Here is a 22,892-nt window from a genome sequence, read left to right as displayed (position 1 = left end):
TTCCATAAAGCCCAGCTCTGTGGAGTGTACGGCTTAAGGTGGTCTTATGGACTGACACTCCAATCTCCGCTGTGGAGCTTTGCAGCTCCTTCAGGGTTATCTTTGGTCTCTTTGTTGCCTCTCTGATTAATGCCCTCCTTGCCTGGTCCGTGAGTTTTGGTGGGCGGCCCTCTCTTGGCAGGTTTGTTGTGGTGCCATATTCTTTCAATTTTTTAATAATGGATTTAATGGTGCTCCGTGGGATGTTCAACTTTTCAGATATTTTTTTATAACCCAACCCTGAACTGTACTTCTCCACAACTTTGTCCCTGACCTGTTTGGAGAGCTCCTTGGTCTTCATGGTGCCGCTTGCTTGGTGGTGCCCCTTGCTTAGTGGTGTTGCAGACTCTGGGGCCTTTCAGAACAGGTGAATATATACTGAGATCATGTGACACTTAGATTGCACACAGGTGGACTTTATTTAACTAATTATGTGACTTCTGAAGGTAATTGGTTACACCAGATCTTATTTAGGGGCTTCATAGCAAAGGGGGTGAATACATATGCACGCACCACTTTTCCGTTATTTATTTTTGTAGAATTCTTTGAAACAAGTAATTTTTTAAATTTCACTTCACCAATTTGGACTATTTTGTGTATGTCCATTACATGAAATCCAAATAAAGTCAATTTAAATTACAGGTTGTAATGCAACAAAATAGGAAAAACGCCAAGGGGGATGAATACTTTTGCAAGGCACTGTATGTTCTTGAAAATGTTTCAATTTACCAATTCGGCCACTTGGAGGCCACTTGGGTACATTTGGGCAAACTCGTGAGGGACACCTGGGTGACTTCATACTAAATGTTATGTAACTCCCTCATTCTTGAAGGTATCAGTCTGAAACTTTGCACATACACTGTTGCCCTCTTGTAGACAACATCTAAATTACATATAGCTTCCTATCTGAATGTATGGCTTTTATTTTTCATGTCAAAGATGATGCAACAAACATAAAAACTGAAAACGTATGTTATTTTGTTTGTTTTATCTTTTACCAGATCTATTGTGTTATGCTCTCCTACATTAATTTCACATTTCCACAAACTTCAAAGTTTTTCCTTTCGAATAGTACCACGAATATGCATATCCTTGCTTCAGCTCCTGAGCTACAGACAGTTAGATTTGGGTATGTCATTTTAGGCGGAAATTGAAAAGAAGGGTCTGATTCTTAAGAGGTTAATGCCAATGCTGTTTTCTATGCTTGTTTTCACTTAATACTTTGGGATACTGGTGCTATGTCGGATTTTATGAGGGTTGCCAGATTGGAATAAAAAGCTGTCTTTGTCTGTTTTTTTTGTGGTATCGATGAAGGTATTTGATTGGGGAATGGGTATACATTTTCATGATGGGAAATTAATTAATCAATAAATGTGAGGAAACAGAAGGAAACAAAAAAAATCTGTTTGGTTTAAATTCCCCTGGTGCAACTGCATGGTATTTGCAACTATAACGAGTCTGGACTATGATCAATTAAGCCATATCAATGTAGTTGACAGGTTAATGTAAAATAATGAATTATGTTGGATTACACTTATGGCACTTCCAAGGCCAATTCATGATGATTATTACAGTCGTGTCAATCATGTTATATACTTAGGTTATTGTAACAAGGCATATGCCAGCATTGTAGGCCTACTGCCTCTGCCCAGAGGCCTACTAGGCTTTCATGGCAATGGCCATTATAGCTCACTTTGCCACGTATGAGCCCTGGTTAGAGTCCCTGTTGCAGCTTTCACTTACTTCTGCTACATTGGTGGCAGCGTTGGGCTCACGTCCAGCTCACGTCTAGTTATGTGATCTAGTGGTGGGAAGCATTCTGTTTTTTCAACATTGTGTTGGGTGTAATTACATTGATATATCTAGTGAACAATGGATAAGCAACAATGGGTGTGTGACGGTTAGAAGTAGTCACTACAGGTGTGATCAAGCCTTACATCAAAGTTGCCTGAAGCTGAATGGAAAGTGCTATGCCCTGAGCAGTTATTCAGAAGGAAATCCTCTGTGACTGTTTAATTTACATAAGTTAACTTACCAGTTTGGACCCAAAACAAACATATTCTACACATTTACAAACTACCTCTTTAAAATGTTATTACAACCATGGTGTTCTTTTGTTACTGAAGCTTATATATCAAATAACCTGACAATATCCTTTTTTAGGACGCAAACCAGTAATATGAATCACTGTTGATCCATCCTGTTGTGATCTAATGAGATGGATGTAGGTTTTTCTACTGCCTAGAATCGTCAAGGACAAAAATATAATTGTTGCCTCTTTTACAATGGGGGTCAATAGGAAAGAATGCTGATTTTCCTCAATTTGTGGGCGTGGTCGAGGGGAATTCCTTTATTATTACGTGAATAGCGACTGGGACTATTCCAAGTCTATGGATACCTCGGTGTCTGCATTTTTTAACAATCGTTAAAGTGGAAAATATACATTGTATTCAAATGTATGTACAGCTCTTCAAATGAGACAGACACCACTAAATATTCAAACGAATGCATTTTCCAGAGTCTAACAAAACATTGATCATCCCAAGTAATCAATACAATGTCACCTTGAGATTCTCAAAACATGTAAGCGACTAAACCGCAAACCAAATATTCATCAAATTCTAGTGCAGATTACATTTTGTTGTCCGCTACCATCTGATTAAAATGACCAAAATGGATGGACAAGGCATCAGTGTAAAGTCACAGAATTATCGGCTATGTTTTGAGACTCACATCAGCAGGAAGGCATTCTCTGGCGATAAAATATCTGCATTATTGACAGTTTTCTATGTTAAAAGGAACAAGACCAATCGGAACACAATAAGTGAAGCTCTTTGAATAGTCAGACAGAGAGCTGTTGGTTTTAGAGCGAGGTAGTGTGAGTACTGAAGTCCCAGTCTATTTAATTATTGATAAATTATTGTAATGCTCCAGAAATACATGGTGGAATCCATCCACAAAAATGTCCTTGTTTCACAGGTCGTCCTGGTGAATCCAATATAAATAAGTAAACGGTAATACTTTGTGTTTGTTGCTCTAAGTCACTGCTTATTAAATGTAATCTTGTTCAAGGAAAAGCTGGCACCAGCGGGCCACCAGAAATATGCATTCATCATACAGTAGAGGTATATTGGGCAGGTAACTGTCAGTACTTTTGTATAAATATTCCAAGTTCTTTGTATAAAAATAGAGACTTAAAAAATCTATTAGTCATTCTTCCCACCCCAAGATCATAAAATGATGGGCAGCTGTGATATGGCGCCAAATCAGTCAGTCAGGAGCGCACCAGGATCTCCATGATGTGGTCGAGGTCGTTGAGGTCGTTGAGACACCGCTGCAGGGTGATGCTGGAGGAGGTGCAGGTGGAGAATCCCTTGAGGTTGTCGTCATTCCCCAAGGAGGCTCTGCTGCTCCCGCTGGGAGGGGGGCAGGCCAGGACAGAGAAGTCAGACGGGTCGTACATTGACGTGTCAATGTCCTCGAAGATGTCGTCCAGCTGCAGGTCCGTCAGGTAACTGGTGGAGTTTGTGATTTCAAAGGATCCAAACAGCAGAACCGGCAACTTTCTGTCGTCCTCCGACCCCCGTCTCTCAGGAAGCCCTGTGCAGGCAGACTCTGCGTCATCTTCACAAAGCAGTGAGGGTGAGGACAGTGCAGTCACTAGGGTGGAGGGGCAGTCGGAGGGCACGCGAGGCAGTGAGGGGGCTGGAGGGGGGGAATCCAGAGGGTGCGGGCCTCCCTCCTGCCTCATCTCCTGTTTAATCTGGCGCAGAGTGTTAGCCAGCAGCACCGAGCGGTGCAGGCTGGGCTCAGCTTGCCGCTGGTAGCTCTGGAGCTTGTCCAGGCACAGGTCCAGCACCAGCTGCCTCTGCTGAGGGTATGGCAGGTCCAGCATCAGGTCCTCGCATACCCTAAGCTTACGCTTCACCCCGCGGCCCACCATGTACCTGTGGAGGGAACAGTAAGAGAAGGATGTCAGACAGGGCCTAAAATTAACACGCCATCTGCGGGTAGACTTTGGTCGGGTAAGATGTCTATTTCACCAGCCACGTTGGCAGATGGTCAGGGCTCCACAATGCTCACATTTCACTCCATTTGTGAATAGAAAGTCAAGTATGATCACATTTATAGTAACAAATGCTGCAGTAGCGGTTATCAAAGTATTTCTGCCGTTTTGTTTCATAGCTGGTCAATTAAATCGCACAAAGTCAAAAAACTACGAATAGCCTATCCCACACCTAGCACTGCCTAACTGTGCGCAGGTGAAGAGCTGATTGAAGTTGGTCTAAATTACTTGAAATGAAAGTCTACTGAAGTTAGACTTTGTCCTTGTGTTTCTTGGCTATTTACGTTGTTCACAAGTTAGGTTGGTTTTCAATGTTTGAGTTTCAACTGCTAGGGAAGAGAAGACAATGCTGCTACTAGTCAGACTCAATCTCACAGACAGAAACATGACAAGTCGCAATACCACAGTAACCTCCCACCCTTAAAGGGGCTGGTGAACATAGTCTCATCTGTGATATTTTGGTTAAAAGACTCAGGTCACAAAAAGTTATTTGAAATTAAACAATATACCACATCACTACTAGTAATACATTTGTTTTAGATTCATTACAAAGCATGTTCTTCTGTTTTTTTGTGTTGGGTGTAATTATAGCGAGGTGGAAATATTTTGGCTGGTAGAAAATCTGAGTGGCTGATAGATTTAAAAAATCTACCTGCCACGGTGGCTGGTGTACCAAAAATAAAATGTTAGGCCCTGATGTCAGACAGTCCAGACAAAGGCCTACACTACTAAAAATCGTAAAATTGAAGGCAGAATTCTGGAGCAATTTCAGACTAAAAAATATGTTGTTCAAAGCGGACTCCTACAAACTACCCGTTTCTTCTTAAAGACTGACTCATCCATCTCAATATTGAAGTGGCATGAGCCCCATCTGCTGTCCTGGCTATTGAAAAAAATCATTAAAAACGTTTTTTTTTTTTTATTGTGGCCCGTCCTTCACTGATCATCATTCTTCCAATAGCCATATTGCTGCAATCTCTGCAGTGCGTCTCTCTGGTGGAATGGTCTCGAGTGGCATGGTCCCATTTTATTCTCCTGTTGTGCTTTGTGGCTTTAATTTATTCATGTTCAGAAGAGATTGGTAATCTGAAGGGTGTGCTTGCGATGTTCTCTACAGAAATACTCAGGAAGAACATTGTCAGACTTAAGTAATGGGCCTAAGTTAATGTGAAGGGCTATGCAACATACTACGGCTGTCCCCGACTAAAGAAAATCTTGGTCAACCAAGAGTCGTCTGTTCTTTCAACCAATCGATTGGTCGGAATTTTTAAACGTGTATTTTTCCATATATTGACACATCCTATGTGTTTTAATCAAATCAACTATATTCACTGAGCTTGTCTGATGCTTTAAGAACATGGTTTGCTTAAATAATTAAGACACACAAATGACTAGAGGGAGTCTGACCAGCAATTGATTTGATTGTGCTGGGTCGGCTCAGACTTGCTGTGCTGTGTAAAAAATTAAATAATTTTAAAATAAAACAGCAATTGACTGACTAGCACCTGTTCTCTCTCCTTCCTGCTGCAGCGCCCACTACAGAATATCCAAGTGTTTATCGCGCTGTCTGTATTGAAGCTACAACATAATTACAGCCATTTCTGACTGAAAAGTTCTGTTACCGAAATCCTTAATTTGTTTAGGAAAAACATTCCCTATTCCCTCAAACCTTGCTCTCTTTACATGACACATGTATGCATCGCATGCACGTGATCAAAGACCTATTCGCACTTGACTAGTATTACTAGAGAACGTTCATTATGTAATTATTACTCCAGAACGTCCGTCACACCAGAGGACGATTCGGACGGGATTCGTTTTTTCCCCGAACTGCCCCCTGTAAACCTTTTTTTTTTTTTTTATAAATTGACAATTATTTACATTTAAATTTTAGTCATTTAGCAGACGCTCTTATCCAGAGCGACTTACATGAGCAATTAGGGTTAAGTGCCTTGCTCAAGGGCACAGACAGATTTTTCACCTAGTCGGCTCGGGGATTAGAACCAGCGACCTTTCGGTTACTGGCAAAACGCCTGGAGGTTTTTATTCTAGGCGTGAAGATACAGTATTTCAACATGACCAGGTGATAGGGCCACACTGATAACTTAAGCGTGGTTCCCAAGTTTCTAAACCATCTTTTCTAGTGTCGCCATACTCTTTGAATTGAGGAAGTGTGATCATAGTCATTAGGATATTTTAGCTATCCGCAGTACATCCTAATTGCCCAACAGCCTTCAAAACGTTTAAGGCTACGGATGAGAAAGTTAACTTATTTCCAAACATTTTAGGTCAGTTGTATGCTGCTGCTTTGCGATCAGCAAGGGCTGCATTAAATAGGCTCAATATTTTTCCTGATGCATTTGGCAATATTCAATTCATACGGACAAAACAAACATTCACTGAAAGTTGATAGGCTACATGTAACCTATTCATATACAGCTTATGTGCAGCACTTAGTTTAATTTATTGAATACATTTTTGTTTACTTGCGCAAACTGCGAGCAACATGTCAAACTCAGACATTTCTCAAAACACAGGGATGTCGATTCACCATTTCTGCAGCACTCCACCAATCAGGACTTTATGGTAGTGGACAGACGGAAGCCACTCCTCAGTAAAAGGCATATGACAGCCCGCTTGAAGTTTGCCAAAAGGCACCTAAAGGACTCTCCAACCATGAGAAACAAGATTCTCTGGTCTGATAAAACCAAGATTGAACTCCTTGGCCTGAATGCCAAGCGTCATGTCTGGAGGAAACCTGGCACCATCCCTACGGTGAAGCATGGTATTGGCAGCATCATGCTGTTTGGATGTTTTTCAGCGGCAGGGACTGGGAGACTAGTCATGATCGAAGCAAAGATGAACGGAGCAATGCACAGAGAGAGCCTTGATGAAAACCTGCTCCAGAGCGCTCAGGACCTCAGACTGGGGGCGAAGGTTCACCTTCCAACAGGACAACAACCCTAAGCACACAGCCAAGAAAACGCAGGAGTGGCTTTGGGACAAGTCTCTGAATGTCCTTGAGTGGCCCAGCCAGAGCCCGGACTTCAACATCTCTGGAGAGACCTGAGAATAGCTGTGCAGCGACGCTCCCCATCCAACCTGACAGCTTGAGAGGATCTGCTGAGAGGAATGGAAGAAACTCTAAATACAGGTGTGCCAAGCTTGTAGCGTCATCCCCAAGAAGACTCGAGTCTGTAATCGCTGCCAAATGAGCTTTAAAGTACTGAGGAAAGAAAGGGTCTGAATACTTATATAAATGTGATATTCAAGTTCTTTTTTTTGCAAAGAAAATTCTAAAAACCAGTTTTTGCTTAGTAATTATGGGGTATTTTGTGTAGGTTGATGAGGGAAAAAACTATTTAATCAATTTTAGAATTAGGCTGTAACGTAACAAAATGTGGAAAAAGTAAAGGGGTCTGAATACTTTCCGAATGCACTGTAATTACATTACCCGACCTCCCCCAGTAAAATTAATCCCGTCCGAATAGGGCCTGATCTATAGCCAGAGCCGGTCGTTGCCTTTCTGCCACCAAAGGCGAGACCAAATAATCACCCCCTGCAAAACTAGAATAGTCCCAGTAAGCAAAATGAAGTTGAAAATACGTATTTTCCCCAGACGTTGCAGTAAGGTTCAATTTAGGTTCTGAATGAAAGGTGAAAAAAGGTATTTTGTATGTTTAAAATAATTTGGGACCTCTCCCATTCGGAAGCATAGCTGTAGCCTACTGACGTTACAAGAGCGTTCCAGAAGATTCTTAATTAATTATAGAAGACTGGATAAACTTTTTCAATGCTAGTTAGGGATACTATAGTTATCACATTTCACTAGGGCTGACCCCATTTAGTCGACTGGTCGATTGTTTTGTCGATAAGCTGTTGGGCAACCAATATTTATTGATTTTTCTATTCATTACTCGTTTTGTTTGCAGAGGAAAAGTAATTGTGGACTGTTCTAATATCGTCAAAGTGCGCCTCGACAAATATTTGTTCATGATTTTGTCGTGGTGCAGCGCCAGAGTTAAATGACTGCTGCGGAAACACTTGTGTGAAGGTTACAACTAATATACTGCTCGCATGCTCGAGTAGTTGAGACTCAAGGGAACGGGGTGGTGCTTGAATTTACTCAAAATACAAATAGCATGACATTTACTTATGTAGTCTTCAAATGGTAGACTGCGACAGAGCAGGTAAATGTTGAACTGTGGACAGCTTGATGAAAACCAGTAAATATTTCAGGTCAACCAGAAAATAGACATCTGTTATCACATCATCATCGAGGACTGAGCACGCCCCCATTCTCATCGACAGGGCTGTAGTGGAACAGGTTGAGAGCTTCAAGTTCCTTGGTGTCCAACAAACTATTATGGTTCAAACACACCAAGACAGTTGTGAAGAGGGCACGACAAAGCCTATTCCCCCTCAGGAGACTGAAAAGATTTGGCATGGGTCCTCAGATCCTCAAAAAGTTATACAGCTGCACCATCGAGAGCATCCTGACTGGTTGCATCACCGCCTGGTATGGCAACTGCTCGGCCTCCGACCGCAAGGCACTACAGAGGGTAGAGTGTACGGCCCAGTACATCACTGTGGCCAAGCTTCCTGCCATCCAGGACCTTTATACCAGGCGGTGTCAGAAGAAGGCCCTAAAAATAGTCAAAGACTCCAGCCACCCTAGTCATAGACTGTTCTCTCTGCTACCACACGGCAAGCAGTACCGGAGCGCCAAGTCTAGGTCCAAAAGGCTTCTCAACAGCTTCTACCCCCAAGCCATAAGACTCCTGAACAGCTAATCATGGCTACCCAGACTATTTGCACTGCCCCCCCCCCCACCCTTCCCCATCCCCCTCTTTTACACTGCTGCTACTCTGTTTATTATTTATGCATAGTCACTTTAACTCTACCCACATGTACATATTACCTCAATTACCTCGACTAGCCGGTGCCCCCGCACATTGACTCTGTACTGTTATTTTACTGCTGCTCTTTAGTTATTTTACTTTATTATTTTTTAACTGCATTGTTGGTTAAGGGCTTGTAAGTAAGCATTTCACTGTAAAGTCTACACCTGTTGTATTCGGCGCATGTGGCAAATAAAATTTGATTTGATTTTACATTTAAGCATTTCACACATTATCCAGATACTGACTTAGCACTTGGTGGGCTATAGCAGCACTCCAAAAGAAGAGGCTTTAGAGGAGACCTGTGAACCTGCAACCACAACACTTCAACAACAGATAGGACATCCTCTCTATGCTTTACAGGAATATGGCTCTGAATATATGCAGCAACACCTCCATAGTGGGGCTGGGAATTGCCAGGGACCTCACAATACTAGCACGATACTATATGCATTGCAATTCGATACTGTGATATTATTGCAATTCGATGTTCCAAACATTTCTCATCATGTCTGCTGCAGAAGGAGAGAGTCATGAGAAAATAAGTGTTGATCAGTCATGGAAATAAAAGTGCTGAAAACAAAATGGGGTCCCTACTTGAAAATATTAGTTGTGGTGCAGGTACAGCAAACAATATCCCGATATGCAACTGTATCAAATCCCCCCCCACAATCACATAGGCATTCCGGTCTCTTCTGTAGATGTTATATCCCTGTATTGCTACTGCTGTATCAAAGGTATTATCTAAGGGAGTGTCAGAGATCGCCAGTATATATGAATGTTATCCGATATTGGCAAGTTATTGATTTCATTAACCTTATTTCTAAGGCAACATATTTAGAAATGGGGTATTCTTAGCACTTTCCTAGGTAGCATACCGGCAATAGACATAATATGGAGAAGAAAAAAAACCATTGTCTGGCCAATAGTCAGTCAATCAGGCACTTGTAAGTAGCGATAAAAACTAAAAACATTGATAGTTAGTGATATTTGACAATATCGCAATATTATTTTTCCGCTAGTCGGCTGTACCTGCACCAAAACGCCAGTATTCATAGCTTGTTCATCTTTTAAAAATAGGGTGACAATTTGTTTTCAGCAATTTTATTTCCACGATGACTGATCAAAACTTGTTGTTTTCTCATGACCTCTCGTCCCTCTGCAGCAGACATACAGTGAGGGAAAAAAGTATTTGATCCCCTGCTGATTTTGTACGTTTGCCCACTGACAAAGACATGATCAGTCTATAATTTTAATGGTAGGTTTATTTGAACAGTGAGAGACAGAATAACAACAAAAAAATCCAGAAAAACGCATGTCAAAAATGTTATAAATTGATTTGCATTTTAATGAGGGAAATAAGTATTTGACCCCTCTGCAAAACATGACTTAGTGCTTGGTGGCAAAACCCTTGTTGGCAATCACAGAGGTCAGACGCTTCTTGTAGTTGGCCACCAGGTTTGCACACATCTCAGGAGGGATTTCGTTCCACTCCTCTTTACAGATCTTCTCCAAGTCATTAAGGTTTCGAGGCTGACGTTTGGCAACTCAAACCTTCAGCTCCCTCCACAGATTTTCTATGGGATTAAGGTCTGGAGACTGGCTAGGCCACTCCAGGACCTTAATGTGCTTCTTGAGCCACTCCTTTGTTGCCTTGGCCGTGTTTTGGGTCATTGTCATGCTGGAATACCCATCCACGACCCATTTTCAATGCCCTGGCTGAGGGAAGGAGGTTCTCACCCAAGACTTGACGGTACATGGCCCCGTCCATCGTCCCTTTGATGCGGTGAAGTTGTCCTGTCCCCTTAGCAGAAAAACACCCCCAAAGCATAATGTTTCTACCTCCATGTTTGACGGTGGGGATGGTGTTCTTGGGGTCATAGGCAGCATTCCTCCTCCTCCAAACGCGTTGAGTTGAGCTGATCCCAAAGAGCTCGATTTTGGTCTCATCTGACCACAACACTTTCACCCAGTTCTCCTCTGAATCACGTATGGTGAGCAATTTGTTTGGGCCATAGAACAGCAATAAAATCAGTATTGAATCACAATAGGCCTATGTATAGAATCATGAGATTCACAAGACATATCGGCACCCAAGTATCATGATATCGTATTGTGAGGTCCCTGGCCATTCCCAACGCTACTTGATGTTGGGCTGAAGCTACTGACCTAGAAGCTTTGCTCTCACCATCAGTTCAACTCCTCATCTTTGCTCACTGTAGCCAAAGTGCTATAACAAATGTTGCCTGCATTCTGAACTAATTTGGTTGTAATGGCAGGGGTCAGAAACAGGCAGTAGAGAGGGAGATAGAGAGCACCGCCCATGTTGAGGCAGGAAGACGACGAACAGGTGAGAATTTGGATTTGAGTTATACGGCAGTCTGGTAAAGCACGTTGCAAAGCAATTAACATATCACACACAGACTGGAAATATCGGTTCAACTCCACATCTTGGCCAACTGTAGCCCAAGTGCTATAAATGTTGAGTTCATTCTGATTTCATTTGGTTGAAGACATGGCTGCGCTCAGCAATGACAAAGCAGATTGAATCATGTTGCAGTCTGTCATATCTAGCAGGAGAAGCTGAATACCATAGACAGGAAAAAAATACATCAGAATTGTATTGCTGGCAGCGACCGGCGTAAACAGGTATTTGGTTCATTTTAAGTGAATTGAGACGGAAGATCTGACCCCTTTCTATATGCCAACCTTTGTAAGGTTGCAACCGGTTATTGACTTATTGAATGTGCATGTTTTTCACTTCATGTTAGATTAATTTGGATTTTAAGAATAATGACTAAAGAATTTCACCCCAAACACAGTATAAATGTTAGAATTATCATGTAGTGTCAAACCACTAACAGAGGGGGCGTTACTAACCATTCAAGGGGGAAGGCGGGAACTGTTTAAGAAAGCCACCTAAAGGTGGGAGGAGCATAGTGTCTTTGTTTGTCAAGGGGTATAAAAAACAGGATATTTGTGTTTTTGAGGAGAGCTCTCCTTGAATAAAAGTTACCGATAATTACTTGTGGATTGTGGACCTTGAATCATTGCTTTACAACCTCTGGTAATGATTCAAGCTTAGGTTGAATTAGAGATAGAAATTCACATGACACTTCATGAATGACTGACTTGTTGCTATGTATTTTTTAAGTCTACATTTCTCTGATTTTTCACAGACCTCAGAAATAGTCCCCTGATGTGGTTTAAGCATTGTGGTGGACTTCAAAAATAGAACATCCAATTTTGTTTTTCTATGAGAGAGTGAAAACCTGGTGAGAGATTTTAAAAAAAATGGAGGAAATAGCTTATTGTTTTGGTATCAAGTAGTTTTTTTTTTTCCCCCAATTCTGCCCTCGAGAAGATTTTGCATAAAACATAGCAGTTTCAAATCTGCAATAAAAACATTCTGCACTTTATTTTAAGTCTCTTTTCTTTGCTGTTACAGTAAATCTATCAAAATCAATGCAAGAACACAGGGGCACGCTAATTTAAAAAGATGGCTAGTCATTATTAGCCTGGTTCTGTATGGAATGCAGGCACATTATGGCACACAGGTCACAGGTTTTCCGACTGTTCGGTGCACACACACACATGAAAAGTAGACACATCTATGTTTGACATGACAAATGAATAAGCCAGTGAAGAATTGACAGGGTAGGAACCAAGGTTTTCGTCAGTGTTTCCAGGTTACCCTAATTAAATGTTACATTACATGTTTTCATACTTCATGCAGCTAGCTAGCCAACATATTCATGCTTCACCTATTCCTTTCTGATAAGATACCGTTGCACAAACATGCTTATCTAGGCCTACACCAGCACTGGTACCAGGCAGTATTAACTAGCTATGTTTGCTCTGACTCTTAGTACATTTAGCAAGCTAACTAGCCAGCTAACTAGAGATTAGCATTAGTGGCTAACACAAATAATTTTAGCCACACCTAGGTAAGAAAAGACAAACTAGCAAACAGTCGTTTGCAGACAGTAAGATACACAAATGAATTGTGTAATTATTGAACGCTCGTGGAAAGCAGCATGTCACCAACATTGTTGCATCCATCTGACCATGCGGAGTGAACGACAAGAAAGTGCTCGTGACTCTGTGGTCGAGCAAAAGCTCCCTCCTTGAGTGACAGAAGGCAGCGCTTGGTGTGGTTAGCCGCATGCAGCAGCAGTAGTGTGAGAGATGACTCAAGAAACAAATGGAGTAAACTACACTGCTCAAAAAAATAAAGGGAACACTAAAATAACATCCTAGATCTGAATGAATGAAATAATCTTATTAAATACTTTTTTCTTTACATAGTTGAATGTGCTGACAACAAAATCACACAAAAATTAATCAATGGAAATCACATTTATCAACCCATGGAGGTCTGGATTTGGAGTCACCCTCAAAATTAAAGTGGAAAACCACACTACAGGCTGATCCAACTTTGATGTAATGTCCTTTAAAACAAGTCAAAATGAGGCTCAGTAGTGTGTGTGGCCTCCACGTGCCTGTATGACCTCCCTACAACGCCTGGGCATGCTCCTGATGAGGTGGCGGATGGTCTCCTGAGGGATCTCCTCCCAGACCTGGACTAAAGCATCCGCCAACTCCTGGACAGTCTGTGGTGCAACGTGGCGTTGGTGGATGGAGCGAGACATGATGTCCCAGATGTGCTCAATTGGATTCAGGTCTGGGGAACGGGCGGGCCAGTCCATAGCATCAATGCCTTCCTCTTGCAGGAACTGCTGACACACTCCAGCCACATGAGGTCTAGCATTGTCTTGCATTAGGAGGAACCCAGGGCCAACCGCACCAGCATATGGTCTCACAAGGGGTCTGAGGATCTCATCTCGGTACCTAATGGCAGTCAGGCTACCTCTGGCGAGCACATGGAGGGCTGTGCGGCCCCCCAAAGAAATGCCACCCCACACCATGACTGACGCACCGCCAAACTGGTCATGCTGGAGGATGTTGCAGGCAGCAGAATGTTCTCCACGGCGTCTCCAGACTCTGTCACGTCTGTCACATGTGCTCAGTGTGAACCTGCTTTCATCTGTGAAGAGCACAGGGCGCCAGTGGTGAATTTGCCAATCTTGGTGTTCTCTGGCAAATGCCAAACGTCCTGCACGGTGTTGGGCTGTAAGCCCAACCCCCACCTGTGGACGTCGGGCCCTCATACCACCCTCATGGAGTCTGTTTCTGACCGTTTGAGCAGACACATGCACATTTGTGGCCTGCTGGAGGTCATTTTGCAGGGCTCTGGCAGTGCTCCTCCTGCTCCTCCTTGCACAAAGGCAGAGGTAGCAGTCCTGCTGCTGGGTTGTTGCCCTCCTACGGCCTCCTTCACGTCCCCTGATGTACTGGCCTGTCTCCTGGTAGCGCCTCCATGGTCTGGACACTACGCTGACAGACACAGCAAACCTTCTTGCCACAGCTCACATTGATGTGCCATCCTGGATGAGCTGCACTACCTGAGCCACTTGTGTGGGATGTAGACTCCGTCTCATGCTACCACTAGAGTGAAAGCGCCGCCAGCATTCAAAAGTGACCAAAACATCAGCCAGGAAGCATAGGAACTGAGAAGTGGTCTGTGGTCACCACCTGCAAAACCAGTCCTTTATTGGGGGTGTCTTGCTAATTGCCTATAATTTCCACCTGTTGTCTATTCCATTTGCACAACAGCATGTGACATTTATTGTCAATAAGTGTTGCTTCCTAAGTGGACAGTTTGATTTCACAGATGTGATTGACTTGGAGTTACATTGTGTTGTTTAAGTGTTCCCTTTATTTTTTTTAGCAGTGTATAAAAACAGACATTATACGTGCCGGAGTTCCGTATCACATTTAACAAACCAAACTTTGAAATACCGTTACAGAAGGTAAAGTAAAAACTCAAACCAGTCCGTGCAACAATACTGGTATATAGTAAAATAGGTTATACCGCCCAGCCGATAACCCAACTGCACCAGTTAGACAGGAGAGTGAACTGTTACTGCTTCTACAGTGAGTGATGAATAGCTAGAAGCTTGCCAGCTCAATAAAGTGCAAAAAATGCACACTGGCAATATACTGTTAAGAGCCATGGTAGGGGGTTGGTGTCATGACAAACAATTGATGCTATGCCCAAATGTAAAGCAGGTGTTGTACTAAGAGCTTTTTGCAAAGGGTATTCCTCAAACTCTGTAATTCAAAAACATAGCAGGTTACTACTTCGTAGCTATGTTTTGATGTTTGGGTTGCCACTTGTCAGGGACTGGTCCATATTCACATTTTGCCACTCCAGTGTGAGAGTACCTGATGTCGTTCACTGAGGGTTAGTGCTATCCGGTATCCTTGGGACGTCCCTACGCTAAACCCTACCCTTAACCAATTTAAATGTCAACTTCAATGGGGGGTATAGACGCCCAAAGGAACCCGGATAGCAAGGACTGTTCACTGAGGCAATGCTTGGGGCGAGAGGCAGCGCTGTGCCTGCGGCTAATTTTGTGATTGACGTTTTTCCTTTCAAGTGACAACTACCAGAATTCAGTGGCTACAGCCCTACAATCAATGATAACATAGCTAATGCCAATACATTGAAAATGTCCTATGTCATTGTTTTCCAGCTGCCTAGCATGAGGCTGCTAATGTTTTTTTTGTTGCTGTAATCAGTGCAGTTTATCCTCCTTCCACTAGTGTAACCGTTTTTCCATTTTAAAAAAACATTTCTGGTGCTCCTAAATTTTGTTTGGTGCTTACATTAATGTTATTTCTTCAAATTTTAGAAATCTGCTTTATGAGTATCTTTGTAGGGCTGTTTTAAACACAATCATACAGAAAATGTTTGTTTTTTTATAAAAATATCGGCTCTCTTAACATTTCCACTAAAATCGGATCCAAATATCCCATATCGGCCGTGTGTAAACGTGGTGCAGTTGAGCACATTTTAATATCTTACTGGAAAGGCTCTTCTGCAATCTATATTTGCAAAATAAGATATATTTTCGCAGGCTGCTTTCACACGACAAAGAACAGAATGTGGTGTTGAACAAACCAGAGGAATCTGAATCATTTAATAATCTTAGTGTAGGGCAGACACCTAGCCTACATTTTGCCAAATGAAATTGGACGGCTGATACAACCTCGTATTGGCTACAATGAGCTGCAAGTGTCAGAGACAACTAGCTACATGAAACACTCGCCAGAATGCAACAAAAAATTACATTCCGATGATAGAATGTTAGATAACTCCACTTTTCAAATGTGTCGACCTCGATTGTTACCACAGTAAATTATAACTAGCCGAGTTGATCCATTACGCAACAGAGCAGTGCACTCTGGAACTACATGCACTAACGGTAGTTAGCAACTATGGTCGACAGGTCAGCGAACGTTCGTTTACAAGTGAATTGAGCAAGTTCTTCGACTGATGCTTTTCGGGTAGCTCTAGACACATGCCAAAGTAGTTATCCTAAACCAATTTTGAAAGTTGTGTTTTTCGTGTTGTGGAGGAAGGCAGCTAACTTGGCTAATGTGGCTAACTAACGTAAGCTCAAAACATCCACTATCCTAGCGAGCAGTCGAGAATTTGGCTAGCCAACTAAGCTAACGTTAGCCAAATTAGTAGGTAACGAGCTAGCTAGGTTTAGTTAGCTAGTTATTAAGTTTTCCTTGTGGCAGTCAGACTGAGTTTTAAAAATAGCTAACATTGTAACAAGTCAATTATCTTGATTGAATAAAGTATATTACCTTGACGAAGGGAGGTCATTTCCATGTTGTTCAGGTCCTTTCACGGCAGACTCCACATCCAAACGACACATCGAGGCAGTTCGAATTCCGCTTTTCCTTCTCACCGTCTCGTAGGATACAATATCCCTTTGACCCATATCATTATTTTGCGCTGTACTAGCTAGCTAGTTCTTCCAGTCAATTCGCATTTTAATTGTTGTCCACAGCAAAGTAAGAAACGTGTGAGACTGCCTAGGCTAGGGACTATTTAACGCTAGCTAGCTGCCTGCATGCCGCTCAATGAATAGCTGAGACAGAATACAGTTCTTGCTAGCAAAAAAATATACTGTTAGCTACATTATGCTAACAGGCCTTTGCAATGACAAAAATCGTATGACTTTGAAAGTCGAAAAATGCTTGTGAAAGTAGGACATTCCTGGCCAAAATTCCTCTATGGCATCACACTAACTGAAGAACGACCTACCGTTCAAAACTCTGGCTACATTGTAGTTGTAACCTATCCGTCGAAGGGAGCTCAGCTGATTGACGGGCGTCAGGTGGGAGAACCTTGATTGGTCCAATGAAATTTCAGGCCCGCCTAGTAACTACGTCTGATTGGCAAAGTATAAAATTCCCCTCCACCACTACCCCTTCCCCTTATCTTCAACGCTGCAATATGTAACTTTTTTGGCCCACAAAACCAAAGTCACATAGAAATTGAGTTATAGATCTTTTATTCTCCTTATAAGCAAGTTTAAGAAGCCGTAGATGTGTTCTATGTGCGCTATTTCTATGCTGCCCGTTCTTAAGTTTCCGTTTTTGGGTCTTTTACTTTCGGTTTTGTACACCAGCTTCTAACAGCTGAAAATACACTATTTTCTCTTATGGAAAATATACTTCACAGCGGTTTAGATGGTACAATGATTTGTGTTTGTATTTATTATGGATCCCCATTGGCAGCAGATACTCTTCCTGGGGACCAGAAAAATTAAGGCAGTTATATACAAAAAACATTACATTACATTTCACAACATAATTCACAACGCATTAAGTGTGTGCCCTCAGGCCACTACTCTACTACGCATATCTACAACACAAAATCCATGTGTACTTGTGTGTCTGTGCCTGTGTGTGTGTGTGTGTTTCTTCACAGTTCCCGCTGTTCCATAAGGTGTATTTTTATCTCTTTTTTACTGCTTGCATGAGTTACTTGATGTGGAATAGAGTTCCATGTAGTCATGGCTATGTAGTACTGTGCGCCTCCCATAGTCTGTTCTGGACTTGGGGACTGTGAAGACCTCTGGTGGCATATCTTGTGGGGTATATTATTCTCTACACAATGACTGCTTGTTTTGTTACATAAACTGAAATTAAGCAAACTATTAGAATTTTAGCAACCAGGAAATGGCGGAGTGATTTCTGCATATTGCATCTTTAATTAGTTATCTTTGGTTCTACTGCCTTGCGCTCACATACTGGAAACGCGACCATATGAAAATACTAAAAGAAGATGATTCGAAGGGCATTACATTTTTAACAGATAATAGCAGTGATGAATAAGTATGAGGAAAAATGTGAAATGTGTTTGCGCCAATTTGCCAATCTCAGGTCTTATAAGAAAAACACGTTTTGAATCTTTTGGATAATTTTTACTTTTTCCGAATACGGTATGCTGCAGCCCCAGCGACAAGAAATGCATGCTCACATAACCAGTAGTGGCCAGGGAAAAAGTGAGGGGGAAAAGTAATAATAGAGTATTGTTTGAAGCTTTAGAATTTCATGTTTACCATCACAGACCGGACCTCCGAACTAAAATATAGGCAACCTATATCTAGGAGAAAGAAGACAATAGTGCCCATGCCCCATAGATGTCTCCCCTACGGTCCGGAGACAATTAATAATAATAATAATAATATGCCATTTAGCAGACGCTTTTATCCAAAGCGACTTACAGTCATGCGTGCATACATTTTTTGTGTATGTGTGGTCCCGGGGATCGAACCCACTACCTTGGCGTTACAAGCGCCGCGCTCTACCAGCTGAGCTACAGAGGACCACAATTAAGCTCTAACACCTATGGCAAAAACCCAGGCAACAGACGTAGGCATTAGAGCTCTCATGTACCACATGCTACAGTATCCCCCTTCTCTCCAGAAGCATCCATGTGCCCATGCCCCATAGATGTCTCCCCTACGGTCATGAGACAATCAAGCTCTAACACCTATGGCAAAAACCCAGGCAACTGACGTAGGCATTAGAGCTCTCATGTACCACATGCTACAGTATCCCCCTTCTCTCCAGAAGCATCCATGTGCCCATGCCCCATATTTATTTTAATTTTATTTTATTTAACCTTTATTTAACCAAGTAAGCCAGTTGAGAACAAGTTCTCATTTACAACTGCGACCTGGCCAAGATAAATGCCCCATAGATGTCTCCCCTACGGTCCAGAGACAATCAAGCTCTTAACACCTATGGCAAAAACCCAGGCAACAGACGTAGGCATTAGAGCTCTCATGTACCACATGCTACAGTATCCCCCTTCTCTCCAGAAGCATCAATGTGCCCATCCCCATAGATGTCTCCCCTAGTCTCCTGAGTGGCGCAGTGGTCTAAGGCACTGCATCGCAGTGCTAACTGTGCCACTAGAGATCCTGGTTCGAATCCAGGCTCTGTCGCAGCCGGCCGCGACCGGGAGACTCATGGGCGGCGCACAATTGGCCCAGCGTAGGGGAGGGAATGGCCGGCAGGGATGTAGCTCAGTTGATAGAGCATGGCGTTTGCAACGCCAGGGTTGTGGGTTTGATTCCCACGGGGGGCCAGTATAAAAAAATATATATATATATGTATTCACTAACTGTAAGTCGCTCTGGATAAGAGCGTCTGCTAAATGACTAAAATGTAAAATGTAGGCCTGACACCAATGTAGCTGACCAATATCTAGGAGAGAGAAGTGCCGTACAGGGGCGCAATCTTACGACCCTGCAGTCCGGAGATGAGAGCTCTAACACCTACACCAAAAGCACAGGCAACTGACGCGGGCATTAGAACTCTCACGTACCGCATGCTACAAAATCAATAGCAAGGTGCAAACCATGAGATCTGCTTTAATTTAATTGCTTTGAAGGTCCAATGCAGCCGTTTTGATCTCAGTATCAAATCATTTCTGGGTAACAATTAAGAACCTTACTGGGATAGTTTTCAAATAAAATGGTCAATAAGAAAGAAAAAAAGCTTCTTAGCTAAGAGCAATTTCTCAAGCAAAAATTTAGCCAGGATTATCTGGGAGTGGGCTGAGAGGAGAGGGGGAAATTGAAAATGAGCTGTTATTGGCAGAGAGGTTTGGAACTGTCTTTTTTATTGGTCTATTAACTAATTCACCAGGCAGGCCAAAACTCCATCCCACCACAACAGGCTGAAATTTCAGGCAATCTTTTCAATCAGCTCTTACACTAGAAGGGCATTATCATCATTTTCACAGTATTATTCAAACCTCATAGTGTGGAAATACACTATATATACAAAAGTATTATGGACACCCCTTCAAATGAGTGGATTCGGCTATTTCAGCCACACCAGTTGCTGACAGGTGTATAAAATCGAGCACACAGCCATGCAATCTCCAGAGACAAATATTGGCAGTAGAATGGCCTTACTGAAGAGCTCAGTTACTTTCAATGTGGCACCATCAAAGGATGCCACCTTTCCAACAAGTCAGTTCGTCAAATTTCTGCCCTGCTAGAGCTGCCCGGTCAACTGTAAGTGCTGTTATTGTGAAGTTGAAACGTCTAGGAGCAACAACGGCTCAGCCGCGAAATGGTAGGCCAAACAAGCTCACAGAATGGGACCGCTGAGCGCTTAAGCGCATAAAAATCATCTGTCCTCGGTTGCAACACTCACTAATAAGTTCCAAACTGCCTCAGGAAGCAACGTCAGCACAAGGACTGTTAGTCGGGAGCTTCATGAAATGGGTTTCCATGGCCGAGCAGCCGCACACAAGCCTAAGATAACCATGTGCAATGCCAAGCATCGGCTGGAGTGGTGTAAAGCTCGCCGCCATTGGACTCTGGAGCAGAGGAAACGCGTTCTCTGGAGTGATGAATCACGCTTCACCATCTGGCAATCCGACGGATGAATCTGGCTTTGGCGGATGCCAGGAGAACGCTACCTGTCCCAATGCATAGTGCCAACTGTAAAGTTTGGTGGAGGAGGAATAATGGTCTGTTTTTCATGGTTCGGGCTAGGCCCCTTAGTTCCAGTGAAGGGAAATCTTTATGCTACAGCATACAATGACATTCTAGACGATTCTGTGCTTTCAATTTTGTGGCAACAGTTTGGGGAAGGCCCTTTTCTGTTTCAGCATGAAACCCCTGTGCACAAAGAGAAGTCCATACAAAAATGGTTTGTCAAGATCGGTGTGGAAGAACTTAACTGGCCTGCACAGAGCCAACCCCATCGAACACCTTTGGAATGAATTGGAACGCCGACTGCGAGCCAGGCCTAATCACACAACATCAGTGCCTGACCTCACTAATGCTCTTTTGGCTGAATGGAAGCAAGTCCCCGCAGCAATATTCCAACATCTTTTGCAAAGCCTTCCCAGAAGAGTGGAGGCTGATATAGCAGCAAAGGGGGAACCAACTCCATATTAATGCCCATGATTTTGGAATGAGATGTTAAACAAACAGGTGTCCACATACTTTTGGTCATGTAGTGTATATATGAAACACAGGAAAATCATGTTTTTGACTGCACTGGGCCTTTAATATGACTGTAGTGATCAAGGAGTGACATATCACAAGAGTAACATTACTTTTCTGGGAGTTTGTCAACAAAGCCTCCCATAACAACAAAAAACAAACAATGAAATTAGGTTAGTTCTTGGGTTGTGATGACATATTTGATTGTAGCGACTTCACCCAACATCTGGTAACCTTGTCAAGAGGTTCAGATCTATTGGTGTAACGGTCAGGGGCTTGAGATGTGTATTTTTATTTGTATTTATTAAGGATCCCCATTAGCTGCTGCCAAGGCAGCAGCTACTCTTCCTGGGGTCCTGCAACATCAAGGCAGTTATATACAATTAAAAATATTACATGACATTATATTTCATAACACTTTACCCAATACATTTAGTGTGTTCCCTCAGGCCACTACTCCACTATCATATATTTACAATACAACATCCATGTGTACGTGTGTGTAGAATGAGTGTCTATATGTATGTGTGTATGTACCTGTGTGTGTGTCTCTTCACAGTCCCCGGTGTTCCATAAGGTGTATTTTTACCTGTTTTTTAAATCTGATTCTACTGCTTGCATCAGTTACCTGATGTGGAATAGAGTTCCATGTAGTCATGGCTCTATGTAGAACTGTGCGCCTCCCATAGTCCGTTCTGGACTTGGGGACTGTGAAGAGACCTCTGGTGCATGTCTTGTGGGGTATGTATGGGTGTCCGAGCTGTGTGCCAGTATTCTAAACAGACAGCTCGGTACATTCAGCTCGTCGACACCTCTCACAAAAACAAGCAGTGATGAAGACAATCTCTCTTCCACTCTAAGCCAGGAGAGACTGACATGCATGTCATCAATGTTAGCGCTCCGTGCACTTTTAAGGGCCAGCCGTGCTGCCCTGTTCTGAGCCAACCGCAATTTTCCCAAGTCCCTCTTTGTGGCACCTGACCACACTACTGAACAGTAGTCTAGGTGTGACAAAACTAGCGCCTGTAGGACCTGCCTTGTTGATGGTGTTGTTAAGAAGGCAGAGCAGTGCTTAATTATGGACATACTTCTCCCCATCTTAGCTACTGTTGTATCAATATGCTTTGACCATGACAGTCTACAATCCAGGGTTACTCCAAGCAGTTTAGTCACCTCAACTTGCTCAATTCCACATTATTTATTACGAGATGTAGTTGAGGTTTAGGGTTTAGTGAATGATTTCACCCAAATATTCAGGACTAACTTATTCCTTGCCACCCATTCCGAAACTAACTGCAACTCTTTGTTAAGTGTTGCAGTTATTTCAGTTGCTGTAGTAGCTGACGTGTATAGTGTTGAGTCATCTGCATACATAGACACACTGGCTTTACTCAAAGCCAGTGGCATGTTTTTAGTGAAGATGGAAAAAAGCAAGGGGCCTAGACAGCTGCCCTGGGGAATTCCTGATTCTACCTGGATTCTGTT

General features: G+C 42.7%; 1 protein-coding gene across 1 annotated transcript; it reads right to left on the bottom strand.

The window, feature by feature from the left end:
• Positions 1-2,369: 2,369 nt before the first annotated feature.
• On the bottom strand, positions 2,370-17,266 carry LOC121549140 (SERTA domain-containing protein 2). The gene is made up of 2 exons (XM_041861003.2): positions 16,729-17,266; positions 2,370-3,986 (listed from the first exon to the last, which is right to left on the bottom strand). The coding sequence occupies exons 1-2, from the start codon at positions 16,863-16,865 to the stop codon at positions 3,314-3,316; spliced, it is 810 nt and encodes a 269-aa protein (XP_041716937.1). The 5' UTR covers positions 16,866-17,266; the 3' UTR covers positions 2,370-3,313.
• Between the last annotated feature and the right edge of the window lie 5,626 nt (positions 17,267-22,892).

Source organism: Coregonus clupeaformis, chromosome 33 (genome assembly GCF_020615455.1).
Source record: "Coregonus clupeaformis isolate EN_2021a chromosome 33, ASM2061545v1, whole genome shotgun sequence".
Classification (NCBI taxonomy): Eukaryota; Metazoa; Chordata; class Actinopteri; order Salmoniformes; family Salmonidae; genus Coregonus; species Coregonus clupeaformis.
Note: the sequence above shows the minus strand (reverse complement) of the source record. Positions and strands in the feature narration are given on the sequence as shown.